The sequence below is a fragment of the Dendrobates tinctorius genome, unplaced genomic scaffold (assembly GCF_039654945.1).
Source record: "Dendrobates tinctorius isolate UK_male_01 unplaced genomic scaffold, ASM3965494v1 ptg000011l, whole genome shotgun sequence".
NCBI lineage: Eukaryota > Metazoa > Chordata > Amphibia > Anura > Dendrobatidae > Dendrobates > Dendrobates tinctorius.
The window spans coordinates 71,735,102-71,750,718 of NW_027361679.1; the positions used below are offsets into that span (position 1 = coordinate 71,735,102).

Genomic DNA, 15,617 nt, shown 5'->3' on the forward strand with positions numbered 1-15,617 from the left:
GGTAGCTCTTCTCCAAGGAAATTCACTTTTGGACAAATATGACCTGTTTCTTAGCAACAACACACTTAATAAATCCATATCAATAGAACCTTAATCTCAGTGGAGGTTATGATTAGCAGGAAAATATGGTATTTCACTAGATACATATGGTATTCATGGACGTTTTGTGGTTTTTTTAAATAGAATCTACAGTTATTGCTACCGGACCCTGAAACCTTCTTTCCTGATCTCCAAAAGACAAAATCTGATTTGGTCTTTGGCACTAAATATAGATTGAGGCTCTAGTCACAGAGCTGAAATGTAGCTTGGAATAAAAAGGGAACTCTGTATCACATTTAATATAGACGTGCTTCCAACTAGTCTTACTGTAACATCTTAAAAAAACGTAGTGTATTAATTTACTTAAAGCAATTATGCCTGATGGCTTATTCAATATGAATCAAATTTATGTAATTTTTAAGAAACCACTGAACTTGGAGAGCTTAAGAAAAATTGCTATTCACTTTGGCAAATCAGCACAACAATGATTGCCATAATTTTACACAATTGCAGAAGACTGTATCAGAAAAGGCTCACAGTGACCTCAGGCATAGCTGGGTGGGTTTTCCCATAATGTCTTGCAGTTGTCACATCACATAGTATAGCATAGGATGCAAAATCATAGCCTGTATAAAATCAGAGGAAGGGAATGCAGCAGCCATTTTGGAGCAAAACTGAAGAGAGGATGTTGCATCTTGGCAATAGAGAAAAACAGTTATAAAGCACTAAACAAATTCTACTGGTAGAGTGGTGTGACCGCTCTGCACAGCTACTGATGTCCAGCGTTTTTGTTTTCTACTTTTCTATCTGCAATCTAGATGTCTGAGGAAGGTCTTTTCAGGACTGAAATGTCATATATAACATTTTGGATTGCTTGAGATTAAAAGACATTTTTTAACATTATTATGGGGTTCCAAGTTTTCTTTCTTCTCTATTGGTCAGAAAAGATGAAAGTTATTTAGTTTTTCTAAAATCTTGATATTCCATGACTGCAATTTTTTATTTTCCATTATTCTAATTTTTGAATGAAGACTATTTTGAAAGTTGCCCATTTTGGTACTTAAGAAGCAAACTGTTAGAAAATCAGTGGAGTGCTGTTCCTTGACATTTAACCGAAAAAAATTATACATACGGTACATATCTAATATATAAAGCTCAATGTGGGTGTGTATGTGTGTGTATGTCCAGGATTGGCATCCGCACCGTCGCAGCTACAGCCACAAAATTTTAATAGAATGTAATTGTAGCACTCATAATATATGTGTGAAAGGAGAGGTAAAAAATAACACCCTTTAAATCAATGTATACATCAATGTGATAATACTAAGTCATTCACACATATATATCTCTCATCAATAGGACTAATAAAGACAAACTGCAAACTATTAAGAGAATACCGGAGAAAACAAGCAGTCAAACAGTCCATAAAACTTCACTTTTATTAATATCTCATATAAAATGAATAAATACCAGAGTATGGGAAAAGGGAAAACAGGTGAAATGCATACACCAAATAGTTCACAGACCCAGGACTTATAGCCCAACAAGCCTATCACAGCAATTCACATCGTAGAGCTGATATATAATAATATACAAGTGCATCAGCATAATGGATATAATTGAATCAATACTCGGGTACATAGTAACACAAGGATTATCAAAGGGCAGTCAAATAGACCATATTACCTGGATATTACCCCGACGCACGTTTCGGAGCACTGGGCTCCTTCCTCAGGGGGTGTGGATGTACAATGCTATGTGCTCACATTTTATATGTACTAACAGGAAGTCCCGTGGGCGCGCTGCACATATGTCATGCTGCCTGCGGTACCTCCCACCACTGCCGAAGCCGGAAATATGCGGGCCCCACGTAACCTGGCATCCAACATGGGCTCTGCCCCGCCCACAGACAGACAGCAGGCACACATGCGCACTACAAATGGTAAAACGGCGGCCATTTTTAGAAAGGGCAAATGTAAGGGAAACATTGTATGTGCATAAAAAAATAATAAAAAAACACAAAAACCGCAAAAAACCACAAAAGAACCACTTGGGGTCTAAAAAATACTGGCTCTATCGCCCAAAATGCAATATTGACATACATGAAATCACTATCTGTCAGCCTTGCCAGCGTATGCAAAAACATTGGATCACTATCAAAACAGCCGCATCAGTATATCATACGGCGCAGAAAAAGATTTGCAGCATATATATACACAATCAAGGAAAATATATATACACACATATATGTGCATCTACTTATTCAACAATCAATTTATATACAAAATTGGTAATGTAATCAGATCACTCACCAAAGGTGAATACTAAGTTAAATTTATCAATATGTATAAATGATTGAATGATCTGGCCTCAAAGTTACCTACAAGGTCAGAAAATCCTCATATATCAAAGACCTGTATATATAAGAAAAACAAACATGTCCAACAAACAAAATATAGGACATATATAAAAGTGAAAAGTCCATATTAAACCGGCATCCATAAAGAATATATCTTGGCAGATCCACTTCAAAACGCTGCAACTAAGCGATGTCCATCAGGTAGCATGACGAATACATAGATCCTAAAAAATAAATTAAAATTAATAAAAACAAACAAAACCAAGTGACCAATGGTGTCACATCAATACTCAGCAAGCAGGAACTACAAAAACGGAACAAATGCGCAAAGCATTACTGGGACTGGAAGGTTCCGGGCACGTGGAGCAGAGATCGCGGGCCGTCGGAAGGGGAGTATATAACTATTTTTTTTTTTTTGACAGAGACCATGCATACCAGGAAAGGGGGGTGATGGGACCATGCATACCAGGAAAGGGGGTGAGGGGACCATGCATACCAGGAAAGGGGGTGAGGGGAACCATGTATACCAGGAAAGGGGGGTGAGGAGGGACCACGCATACCAGGAAAGGGGGGGTGAGGGGGACCATGCATACCAGCAAAGGGGGGGTGAGGGGACCATGCATACCAGCAAAGGGGGGAGGGGGACCATGCATACCAGGAAAGGGGGGTGAGGGGACCATGCATACCAGGAACGGGGGTGAGAGTGACCATGCATACCAGGAAAGGGGGGTGAGGGTGACCGTGCATACCAGGAATGGGATGTGAGGGGACCATGCATACCAGCAAAGGGGGGGTGAGGGGACCATGCATACCAGCAAAGGGGGGAGGGGGACCATGCATACCAGGAAAGGGGGGTGAGGGGACCATGCATACCAGGAACGGGGGTGAGAGTGACCATGCATACCAGGAAAGGGGGGTGAGGGGGACCATGCATACCAGGAAAGGGGGGTGAGGGGGACCATGCATACCAGGAAAGGGGGGTGAGGGTGATCATGCATACCAGGAAAGGGATGTGAGGGGACCATGCATACCAGGAAAGGGAGGTGAGGGGACCATGCATACCAGGAAAGGGAGGTGAGGGGACCATGCATACCAGGAAAGGGGGGTGACGGGACCATGCACACCAGGAAAGGGGAGTGAGGGGGACCATGCTTACCAGGAAAGAGGGGTGAGAGGACCATGAATACCAGGATTGGGGGGTGAGAGGACCATGCATTCCAGGATTGGAGTGTGAGGGGACCATGCTTACCAGGATTGGGGGGAGAGGGGTATCATGCATATTAGGATTGGGGGGGTGAGAGGACCATGTATATCAGGATTGGGGGGTGAGGGGACCATGCATATCAGGACTGGGGGGTGAGGGGACCATGCATACCAGGATTGGGGGGTGCATTATTATTAAAACTTCATAAATAAACTATATACATATTGTAGAATACCCGATGCGTTAGAATCGGGCCACCATCTAGTATATATATATTTAGTATATTACGTGTAAAGCCACGGTCACACGTACAGTATTTGGTCAGTATTTTACATCAGTATTTGTAAGTCAAAATAAGTAAAAGTATATTAGAAACACGTCACCACTTCTGTATTCATCGCCCACTCCTGGTTTTGGCTTAGAAATACTGAGGTAAAATACTGACCAAATACGGAGTGTGTGAATGTGGCATATCTGAGACAATCTACTAGGCAGGGCAGAGCAGTTTATGGCACTTTAACCCCTTCGTGACCGGGCCAATTTTTTAAATTCTGACCAATGTCATTTTATGTGGTCATAACTCTGGAACGCTTCAACAAATCCAAGTGATTTTGAGACTGCTTTTTTGTAGCACATTATAATTTATGATAGTGGTAAATTTAGATTGATATATTTTGTGTTTATTTATAAAAAAAAATCAGAAACTTGACAAAAATGTAAAAAATATTGCAATTTTCAAACTTTGAATAATTATCCCTTTAATCCAGATAGTCATACTATAGAAAAACCTTAATAAATAACATTTCCCACATGCCTGCTTTACATCAGCACCATTTTTAAAACGCAAATTTATTTTGCTAGCCTTTTACGAGGTTTAAAAATGTAGCAGCAATTTTTCATTTTTTCAAGGAAATTTACAAAATTTATTTTTTTGAGGGACCTATCCAAGTTTGAAGTTACTTTAGGGGTGCTATGTATTGGAAAACCCCAAACTTGATACCATTTTAAAAACTGCACCCCCTGACATATTGAAAACTGCTGTCAGGTAGTTTATTAACCCTTCAGGTGATTTTCAGGAAGTAATGGAAAGTGGCATAGCCGGAATGAAGAAGTGTTTGTTTACCACCTAAATGTCGCTAACTTCTGAACTTACCGCTAGAGCAGGGAGACTCTAAGGGCCCCGTCACACATAGCGACTCACCAGCGATCCCGACAACGATATCAACATGTCAGGATCACTGGTGAGTCGCTACATGATCGCTGGTGAGCTGTCAAACAGACAGCTTCTCCAGCGATCAGCACCAGCGACGTTGAGCATGCGGCGTCACTGTGTACTTTAGTTACCAGCGCGTTGATGCAGGGAGCTGGTAACTAAGGTACACATCGGGTTTCTAAGGGGCGTGCATCACTTAGAAATCCGATGTGTACCTTGGTTACCAGCTCCCTGCATCAGCGCGCTGGTAACTAAGGTACATATTGGGTTTCTAGGCGCTGCACGCCCCTTAGAATCCCTGCATTTACCCTAGTTACCAGCTCCTGCTCGCTGGTCGCTGGTCTCCGGTCTCCCGCCTGTCACACGCAGCGATGCGTGCTGGCCAGCGGGAGACCAGCGACCCCAAAAATGTCCAGAGGTTTCCACAGCGATCAGCGATACCCGGCAGGGGGGCCGGTCTCTGATAGCTGTCACACACAGCAATCTCGCTGGTGAGATCGCTGTTGCATCACAAAACTTGTGACTCAGCAGCGATCTCGCTAGTGAGATCGCTATGTGTGATGGGGGCTTAAGGCCGCTATTTGGCCATGAACTGCTATGGTAAACATCAGGACCACACAATCATGATCTCGGTGTGTCAATTAGATTAACCCCTTTCCTACATTGGACATACTATTCCGTCCATGTGACCTGGGACCTAAGTCCCAAAGACGGAATAGTACGTCTAATGCGATCAGCGGCGCTCACGTGGTGAGCGACGCTGATCGCGGCTGGGTGTCAGCTGATTATCACAGCTGACACCCGGCACAATGTGTCAGGGGCGGTCACGGACCGCCCCCGACACGTTAACCCCTGACACACCGCGATCAAACATGATCGCGGTGTACCGGGGACTAAAAGAAGCATCGGCAGGGAGGGGGCTCCTTCCGTGCTTCCCTGCGACCCCCACAGCAGCGCAATGTGCAGTGCTTCTGCAGGGACCTTCGGGGGCCTGCAGGGAGCTGGCTTCCTCACTGCCCGCAGAGCACAGGCATGAGGAAGCCCGCAGCAGTGCCTGTGACAGATCGCTGATCTGTCACCGCGATCTGTGATGTGACAGATCAGCGATCTGTCACAGGACAGTGATGTCCCCATGGGACAAAAAAAAAAAGTGTAAAAATAATTAAAAAAAAAAAAAAAAAAATTCCCTAATTCATTTTTTGAAAATAAAAAACAAAAAGACAATAAAAGTACACATATTTGGTATCGCCGCGTCCGTAATGACCCACCCTATAAAACTGTCCCATTAGTTAACCCCTTTAGCGAACCCCTTAAAAAATAAAAATAAAAAACGAAGCAAAAAATGATTTATCATACCGCTGAACAAAAAGTGCAATAAGCACGATCAAAAAGACGCATATAAATATCCATGGTACCGCTGAAAACGTCATCTTGTTCTGCAAAAAACGAGCCACAACACAGCGTCATCAGCAAAAAAATAAAAAAGTTATAGCTCGCAGAATAAAGCGATGCAAAAATAATTTTTTAGATAGAAATTGTTTTCATTGCATAAAGCCGCCACAACATAAAAAAATGACATAAATGAGGTATCGCTGGAACTGTACTGACCCAAAGAATAAAACCGCTTTATCAATTTTACCGCACGCGGAACGGTGTAAACGCACCCCCCAAAAGAAATTTATGAAACACTGGTTTTTGTTCATTCTGCGTCCCAAAAATCGGAATAAAAAGCGATCAAAAAATGTCACATGCCCGAAAATGGTACCAATAAAAACGTCAACTCGTCCCGCAAAAAATAAGACCTCACATGACTCGGTGGGTCAAAATATGGAAAAACTATAGCTCTCAATATGTGGTGATGCATAAACTATTTTTACAATAAAAAGCGTCTTTTAGCGTGCGACAGCTGCCAAAAATAAAAACCCGCCATAAATAGTAAATCAAACCCCCCGTTATCACCCCCTTAGTAAGGGAAAAATAATAAAATAATTTTTATTTATTTCCATTTTCCCATTAGGGTTAGGGTTAGGTTTGGAGCTAGAATTGGGGGATTTCCACTGTTTTGGTACATCAGGGGCTTTCCAAACGCGACATGGCGTCCTATCTCAATTCCACCCAAAAAAGTTAAAATGCGCTGCTTCCCTTCTGAGCTCTGCCATGTGCCCCAAATAGTGGTTTACCCCCATATATGGGGTATCAGCATACTCAGGACAAATTGCACAATAACTTTTGGGGGCCTGTTACTCTTGGGAAAATAAAAATTGGGGGTGAAAAGATCATTTTTGTGGAAAAAATACGATTTTTTTAATTGTACGGCTGTACGTTATAAACTTCTGTGAAGCCCTTGGGGGTTCAAAGTGCCCACCACATATCTAGATAAGTTCCTTGGGGGGTCTAGTTTCCAAAATGGGGTCACTTGTGGGGGGTTTCCACTGTTTAGGTACATCAGGGGCTCTCCAAACGTGGCATTGCGTCCAATCTGAATTCCAGCCAATTTTGCAGTGAAAAAGTCAAACGGCACTCCTTCCCTTCCGAGCTCTGCCATGCGCCCAAACAGTGGTTCCCCCACATATCAGGTATCAGCGTACTCAGGACAAATTGCACAATAACTTTTGCAGTCCAATGTCTCCTGTTACCCTTGGTAAAATAAAAAAATTGAACCTGAAGTATGTTTTTTTGTGAATAAAAGTTAAATGTTCATTTTTTTTTTTCTTTAAACATTCAAAAAATTCCTGTGAAGCACCTGAAGGGTTAATAAACTTCTTGAATGTGGTTTTGAGCACCTTGAGGGGTGCAGTTTTTAGAATGGTGTCACTTTAGAGTATTTTCTATCATATAGACCCCTCAAAGTGACTTCAAATGTGATGTGGTCCGTAAAAATAAAATGGTGTTGTAAAAATGAGAAATCGCTGGTCAACTTTTAACCCTTATAATTTCCTAACAAAAAAAAATTTTGGTTCACAAATTGTGCTGATGTAAAGTAAACAGGTGGGAAATGTTATTATTAAGTTTTTTGTGTGCCATATCTCTGTGATTTAAGGGCATGAAAATTCAAAGTTGGAAAATTGCGAAATTTTCAAAATTTTCACCAAATTTTCATTTTTTTCACAAATAAACGCAAGTTAGATGAATGAAATTTTACCACTAACATGAAGTACAATATGTCATAAGAAAACATTGTCAGAATCACCAGGATCCATGGAAGCATTCCAGAGTTATTACCTCATAAAGGGACAGTGGTCAGAATTGTAAAAATTGGCCCGGGAGTTAACGTGCAAACCACCCTTGGTAGTGAAGGGGTTAAAGTGCAAGCCCCCACAATCTATTAACCATTTATTTGATGTAGTAGTCACTTTTGACAGCAGCAACTAAGGGGTTAAACAGATATGGATGGTGCCAACACCGATCATTTGTGATACAGCAAGTTGTCTGATATAGTTGGCAGCCGACAGCTGCTGGATTGTCACCTGTATGGGGATGATATTCTCTTATATCTCAGGTCAGTAAATATACATATTGGCTGTCATGAAGGGGTTAAGATCAATAATTTAAAACTCTTTTACACACTGCAGTATAAACAGGCTGCCAATCACCTGACGAGGAAAACACAGGTTAGTTGGTGAGATGATCTTTTCATTTGCAGTTGACAAAGTATTTCCTCTTATCCCAGAGAATCCGACCAATCATGTTGGTCACACTCTGATGTAAATCTAATGAGAGTGTGACCTGATTTTCTCACCATGGAGATGATGGAGACATTGTTTTCCATCTCCTCCTCATCTGTCAGCTCCTGAAGTTTGGACAACACTCGAATGTCATCCAAGTGAGGTCCAATTTTTTTCCACAATCTTATTGACTTGCATGGCCCAGTGCAGTCTGAATATCAGATGCAAATAGTGCATGCTACAATTCTTTTCTCAGACTCAGTCTGAGGAAATAATCAGATGTGCACGGCCCCATAGAATTATATTTGTGTGAGTGCAATCTGATCATTTGTCGCATGGCACTCTGACTGAAAATACGATTGTCTGTAAAATAGGACCTGTGCTGTCGAGAATATTGGCACCCTATACGCACTGAACAATTTCTCATAACTCGTTCTGTACATGTGTGAAGTGGGGCCGGTGTGTGTAAACAGGCTATTAAATGACTGTCAAGCGGCAAGCATGTTGCCGGATGTTTACCGCTATGCATCGCGCTGTGTGAACGGGCTCCTGAGCACCATCTTCTCGCCAAATCATTTCTACATGACAAATATGTTACATGGAAAACAATGAACTGCATCTACTTGTGGGTCAGTAGTAATTAGCATTGTAAGGGTATGTGTCCATGATCCAGAGTTAAGGCTCCGTTACATTTAGCGATGCACCAGCGATCCTGACCACGATATGACCCGGTCAGGATCGCTGGTGCATCACTAAGTGGTCGCTAGTGAGCTGCCACACAGGCAGATCTCACCAGCGACATCGCTGGGGACGGGGATCGCTACTTACCTGTCAGACGCAACGGTTATGTCTTCTTCCACCCGCGTCCATGGCTCGCTCGTCGGTGCCAGCAAGAAGCCGACAACGAGAAATGAACCAGGCCGATCTCGCACGATCAGCAATAACCAGCGGGGGAGCCGGTCGGAGGGGAGTATCACATGTAGTGATGTCGCTGCTGTGTCACAAAATCGGTGACGCTTTAGCGATCTTGCTAGCGATATTGCTATGTGTAAAGGGCCCTTTACTGTTTGTTGGATGCTGCGTACTTGTGCAGCATCCAACCCGCAGTGGCCAGATGTTACAGCATAGAGGATGGGATTTCAAGAAATCCCATGTAATCCATCGGTGCACAGATGCCGGCGTATCACCCGTGGAGACGGACATGTGGCACATCTTTCCAGACCGCAGCATGTCTATTTCTCTTGCGGAAATGTGAGTCTCTACAACAGAAATCTCACCTGTACAATCTATTGAATGCATTAAATCCACACGGTTCAGTGATCACATGCGGATTCACCTGCGTTCAATAGCCGGCAGCATCGAACATCCCCTGGTCCAAAGTGCTGCTGGTTCCGGACCGCGGGCATTCGGCCTAATAGGTGCGCTTTGAACTTTTAGTTTAAACCTCCAATGTTACTTTTAGATAGTTAGACTTTTGAAAATTCCTTGTTTCCCTTCTTTTAATGGCTGCATGTATCCAAAATGTAAAAATAAAGCACCTCAGATGCAGAACGCTGAATAAATATGGGTACAGCTTGTAGTCGGCATGACTGTTAAATTTAGCAGCACTTCATCATTTTGGTTATCGGAATTATGATGCACATTACGACTTTGCTTTTAATTACATTTTGTGACCTGACTGATGATTTCTGAATTATTAGATTATTTTTGCTGCATGAGAATTTTTCTTCCGTTCTTCAGGCGGCTCTGATGTAATTGGATTAGCAGCCAGTACCACCCGGTTGACATTGCCAGCAATTCCCAGGCGTGCCCTGGCAAGCTATATTTCAGCATTGATAAACCATTTTAACCATTTGTGTACCAAGACCATCCTGGGCATCTTTTTTTCTATATAAACACAAACTTAAGCATGTATCTATCTATCTATCTATCTATCTATCTATCTATCTATGTGCACAGATGCATTTATCATTTCTATGCAAAGTATAGTTTATAAAAAGTAATCTACATTTTATTTTAGGTTATTAAGAAAGATACTGGATTCTGGAGAGACTTTGGTTTTGGAATGACTTGTCAGTTTCGCTCAGACTTTATTAACATAGGTAAGTTTTATATGCTACTCATTACTGCCATCTACTGGCTAGTTTTATTTACATCTGTACAGTATAGTCTAAAGCGGATGAGAAGCATTTTGTTAGCTGTAATGGACATGATAATATTTGCTAATTGTTCTTGGCTGAACCTGTTTGCATTGTAATGTATGACTTCTGACTATTCACAGTAGTAATTATTCTAATTCGTTCAACTTCTGCTTGTAATCCATGGCAGGTTTCTACTAGTCTGTGGAAATATATACTCTGTGCTCAGTTGCTTAGGATAGGAGGCTATGTACAGAATAAAACTGGATGGATGCCTAAGAACTTGCAATATTATCAATATACTTTTTCATTGATTGAATCTAGTTTCTATAAAACTATGGTGTATTATAAGGGGTTGTCTCAGGATAGGTGATGACTTCCTGATCGGTGGGTGTCCAAATAATGGGGCTGACACCGCTCAGGCAAGAGAGGGAATTTTCATCCCCATTACAAAATGGAACAGTAGGTTGAACACAATTTTCTGTGGGACTACAGGAAAAAGCTGAGCACAGCACTGAGCAGCCCTATAGCATATGAGGCTATGTGCACACGTTGCGGATTGTGCTGCGGATTTGGTAAAATCCGCAGGTCAAAAGACCTGCGTTTTACCTGTGAATTTGCCTGCGGTTTTCCTCTGCGGTTTTACACCTGATCATGGAGCAGGCGTCAAACCGCTGCGGAATCCGCACAAAGAATTGACATGCTGCGGATTTAAAACCGCAGCAAATCCGCGTGGAAAAATCTGCAGCATGTGCACTGCGTTTTTATTTTCTTCCATTGATTTTAAAGGTACTGTACAACGCAGCAAAATCTGCTGTGGATCTGCAGGTCCAAAAACGCTGCGGATCCGCAGCAGAATCCGCAACATGAGCACATAGCCTAAATGCAGCACTGTTTGAGAATGCACACTGCCACTCCATTTTAATGGTGATAAAAGTTTCCTAATTTACAGATTGGTGCGGGTCCTAGCGGTTAGACCCCCATAATACAAAAATAATCACTTATCTTGCAGATAGGTGATGACTTGTTTTTATTGAACAATACCTTTAATCCTAGAAACTATGCTCATAATCTATGTTTTGGATATACAGTACCATAAATATTGTGTATAATTGAATCTCCTTTAAGACTGTCACAAATGGCACAATACAACTCATTAATGGATTCAATTTAAAGGCGTTATCCAGGACTTTTATTATTTTTACTCACGGAGCTAAGAACATATTTTTGAGTTGTTGTTATCTACCTGCCTGTTCTGCCAGCGCCGCTCTCAGCTGGTTCAGAACGGTCATGGATCATTCCTGTTGGCGATTTTTAGGCTCTACGTTGACGTCACTTTGGAAGAGCAGCTTTTCCTCTGCTCTGGCCTGTAGATGTCATTCTGATTGACATCTGCCTACCCACTGCATAACTATGGAAGACCAGAAAAGCTGCTCTGCTGACGAGAGGTGAAATAAAGCAGAGGAATCGCTGGCTGTGCTGGCAGAGATTGTCCTCCTGCAAAACAGGCAGGTAGTTGGCAACAACCTGCTTATTGCTTCTTAGCCCCATACACAAAAATACATTTCTGACCAACTCATATACATTTTCATTGTTTGGTCTCATGTATATTGCCATATTACACATTTGTGTTATACACATTAAAATTGTGTCATTCATAATCTATCAGCCTATACTGGACCTTCATATCTTCAAAGTGTCTCATTGAGGTACCATACCTCGAGACATCGAGGATAGAGAGAGCCCCAAATTTGACTGAATTGTATACGAAAAATAGGTACACTCCTGGAAAAGTCAGGGCCATTGGCAACTTTTACTTGCCTCGACATCGAACGGGTTGTCTACTCCTTTTCTCCCCTCTAAATCATGGCCCACTGTCATCTAAAATGTACATATGTACACATATAGATTTATTTTAGGCCATTTCGACCAAAAAGAGTGGTCAATGTTTAAACAGCATGTCCTTGGTCTGTACATACCTGCAAAGATCCAAATGATTCCATTGGTGACCAGCACTTAGTGCAAGAACCCCATTACAAGTTGCTAAAATACAATTGTTGTTATGCCTTTAATTTAATGTTGTTAATATAAAAGTAGATATGATTTACATCATTTATAATGAGAAGGGTCTGAGATTATTCTAATGAACATCATACTAACTTGATTTTTTCCCTCAGGTGGTTTTGATCTGGACATCAAGGGTTGGGGTGGAGAAGATGTTCATCTATACCGGAAATACCTTCACAGCAACCTTATTGTGATTCGAACATCGGTTAGAGGTCTCTTCCACCTATGGCATGAAAAGCGCTGTATGGATGAGCTGACACCAGAGCAATACAAGATGTGCATGCAGTCAAAGGCCATGAACGAGGCTTCTCATGGACAGCTCGGCCATCTGGTCTTCAGACATGAAATTGAGGCACACCTTCGTAGGCAGAAGCAAAAGTTAATTGTGAAGAAATCCTGAGACATGACGCACTGTGTTTATTACTAGGGCCTTATCAAAGCTGCTGAAGAAGAACATGGAAAAGGTCAATGAGCCAGTGAACGCAGAATCAGAGCAGTAGAGGGACATGCTGCATTTCAATAAGTCCTTCAGGATACAGCAAGAGGATGGGCGACAGGGCTGACCCTGGAAATGCGTTTACATAGATCAATATTTATGACTTTATAAAATGCAAGATGCAAATCAAGAAATCGTTTGACATTCATATGTACTGTAACAAAGAAATAAATCTGACATCTTTTATTAAAAGGGAAGCCTTTTGTTTCCCAATGCGATTGAATGTACAGTTTTTTTGAATGAAGATTTCAGAGATTTTTTTTTTTTTAAACGTTCCCATATTGCTGCATCATCTGAAGCCAAATATATGAAGCCATATGAAACGAGTAATTCTGGAATATATCTCAAAATGCTGAATACTAAGATATGCCTGAACATCATTTGACGAAACGGGGCCAGAATCCCATTGTGCTGTGAATGCACATTTGGTATATTTTTTGCATTGTTTCAATTTGCATTGAAATGTGAGTGATGAAATGTTACGCAACAAAAGCACAAACTACTGTATTGTATCATTCATGTGCTTCTTAAGTTATATTTTTTACACCTTTGGGGTATACAACGTATTCTTTTAATAGCGGATTGTTTTTATGGATGAAGAGTTGGGTTCCGGGGGTGCCTAGACCAGTTTGAACCCCCGAAAGCAGCTTTATGAACAGATCAGAAGATAACCATTATACTGTGACATTGCACAGAATTTATGCATTATTCTCTGACAATACGTAAACCCCAGGGAGAAGTGAATCCTGCAATTATGAGGCCGTTATTATAAATCTCGCTTGTCCACATTTCTCAAAAGGTTCTTGTGTGCAGAACTGAGAATTCCTGACTGATGCTCAGATAGGAACTGTCGAAGCTTGGCACTAGGGGAAATGTAAATGTCGTATCTCCCCCATCAGAGTTAAATAACTGGACTTCTCAAAGGGAATCTGTTTTTGTTATATGAAATCAACATGATGCAGGGTCTGAGACCCTGATTCCAGGGATGTATCACTTACTGGGCTGCTTGCTGTCACTTTGATACAATCACTGTTTTTTCTGCTGTAGATTTAGCAGTGCTCAAATACTGAGCTCTGTATAACCCCACCCACACCACTGATTCTGGGTACATTATATGTTGGCAGAAAACTGCTAATCAATGGTAGAGGTGCGGTTTCAGAGAGTACTTGACCAGGATGGCATGAAACCCTAGCCCGGTATTGATAATCTCTTGCTGATAAAACACTGATTTTATTGAAACAACAACACATAGCCTAAGAACTGACATCACTGGAATCAGGTTTCTCAGCACCTACATCATACTGCTCTCCGATTACATACTAAAAACATGCTGACAGATTGCCTTTAAGTAATGACTGAATTTTTTTGTTTTTGTTTCATAAAGATTCTAGATGATAACTTGGTGGAGTAATGCATTACCCACCCAAAATGTCCATCATTATTTCTGTATGTTTTTTTTATTAAAGATATTTAGACCTACGTGACGACACATGTACTTTAGTATTAGGAAAAGTGAAACAAGAAATACTAGTCTGTCATGGATAATAAGCATCTTGTAACACAATAAGGATTAGGCCGCTTTTCATGTCGTTTTACCAATATATAATAGTTCGGCAAAAGACTATTCCAATTTTAAATAAGAGAATGAATGTCACGTTTACATCAAGAAGGACACAGGGGTTCTGCGAATGTGGAAAACACAAATGTTATAGGAAGTCAAAGGACACCTTCAATAGGCACACACAGGAACATGCTGACAATGTCAAAATTTATTTCATGCCGTAAACCACAGGCAATGAACTAAAAGCCTTTAGACTGTATGCCAAGAGTCCACTGAAAATAGTAATGGTGCTAATGCACGATTTAGACATACCGGCTAAATAAAGCAGTCAAGGAATAACGTAAGTAAGGAATTATTTCTTGAGAAGAATTATAGGCAACAACGTAAAAAAAAAAATATTCAGAAAAAGTTTATCGAATGTACTGCAGCAAAGAAGGGTCAACATAAATCACAATAATGGAATCAATGCAATCTACTGCATATATGTAATGAGAAGTATACAATTTTGCATAAAATTGTTTAGATAGTTTCCAAATCTATAATAGCAAGAAATCAAAATCCCAATTCAAAAAGAAATTCAGTGTGAAAACCAAGGAGGTGTAAGAATGTACATGACCCAGGATATTGCAGTGTCAGTGTCATGTGTACCAATGCCAGTTAACTTGCCTTATTAGCTAGAGGCAATATAAATACATCTCTAGGAGTAGGATACCTTTTTCCATTCTGCACCAATACATACATTTAATGACTAATTTCCCAGGAACACCATGTGTTACACCATGTCCTACATATTACTATCACAAACATATTTACCGTATTTTCCAGCGTATAAGACGACCCCCCCAACTTTTCCAGTTAAAACAGAAAATCTTCTT

The 15,617-nt window shown here is 41.1% G+C and overlaps 1 protein-coding gene across 1 annotated transcript in view; it reads left to right on the top strand.

Annotated features, from left to right (window-relative positions):
* CSGALNACT1 (chondroitin sulfate N-acetylgalactosaminyltransferase 1) overlaps nucleotides 1–14,660 on the top strand; it is a 601,617-nt gene extending 586,957 nt beyond the window's left edge. The window contains exons 12-13 of the mRNA XM_073543233.1: nucleotides 10,501–10,582; nucleotides 12,796–14,660. Of these exons, the coding sequence (XP_073399334.1) occupies nucleotides 10,501–10,582; nucleotides 12,796–13,085 (372 nt within the window). The 3' untranslated portion in view covers nucleotides 13,086–14,660. The remainder of the gene's footprint in view (nucleotides 1–10,500; nucleotides 10,583–12,795) is intronic.
* The last annotated feature ends 957 nt before the right edge of the window (nucleotides 14,661–15,617 follow it).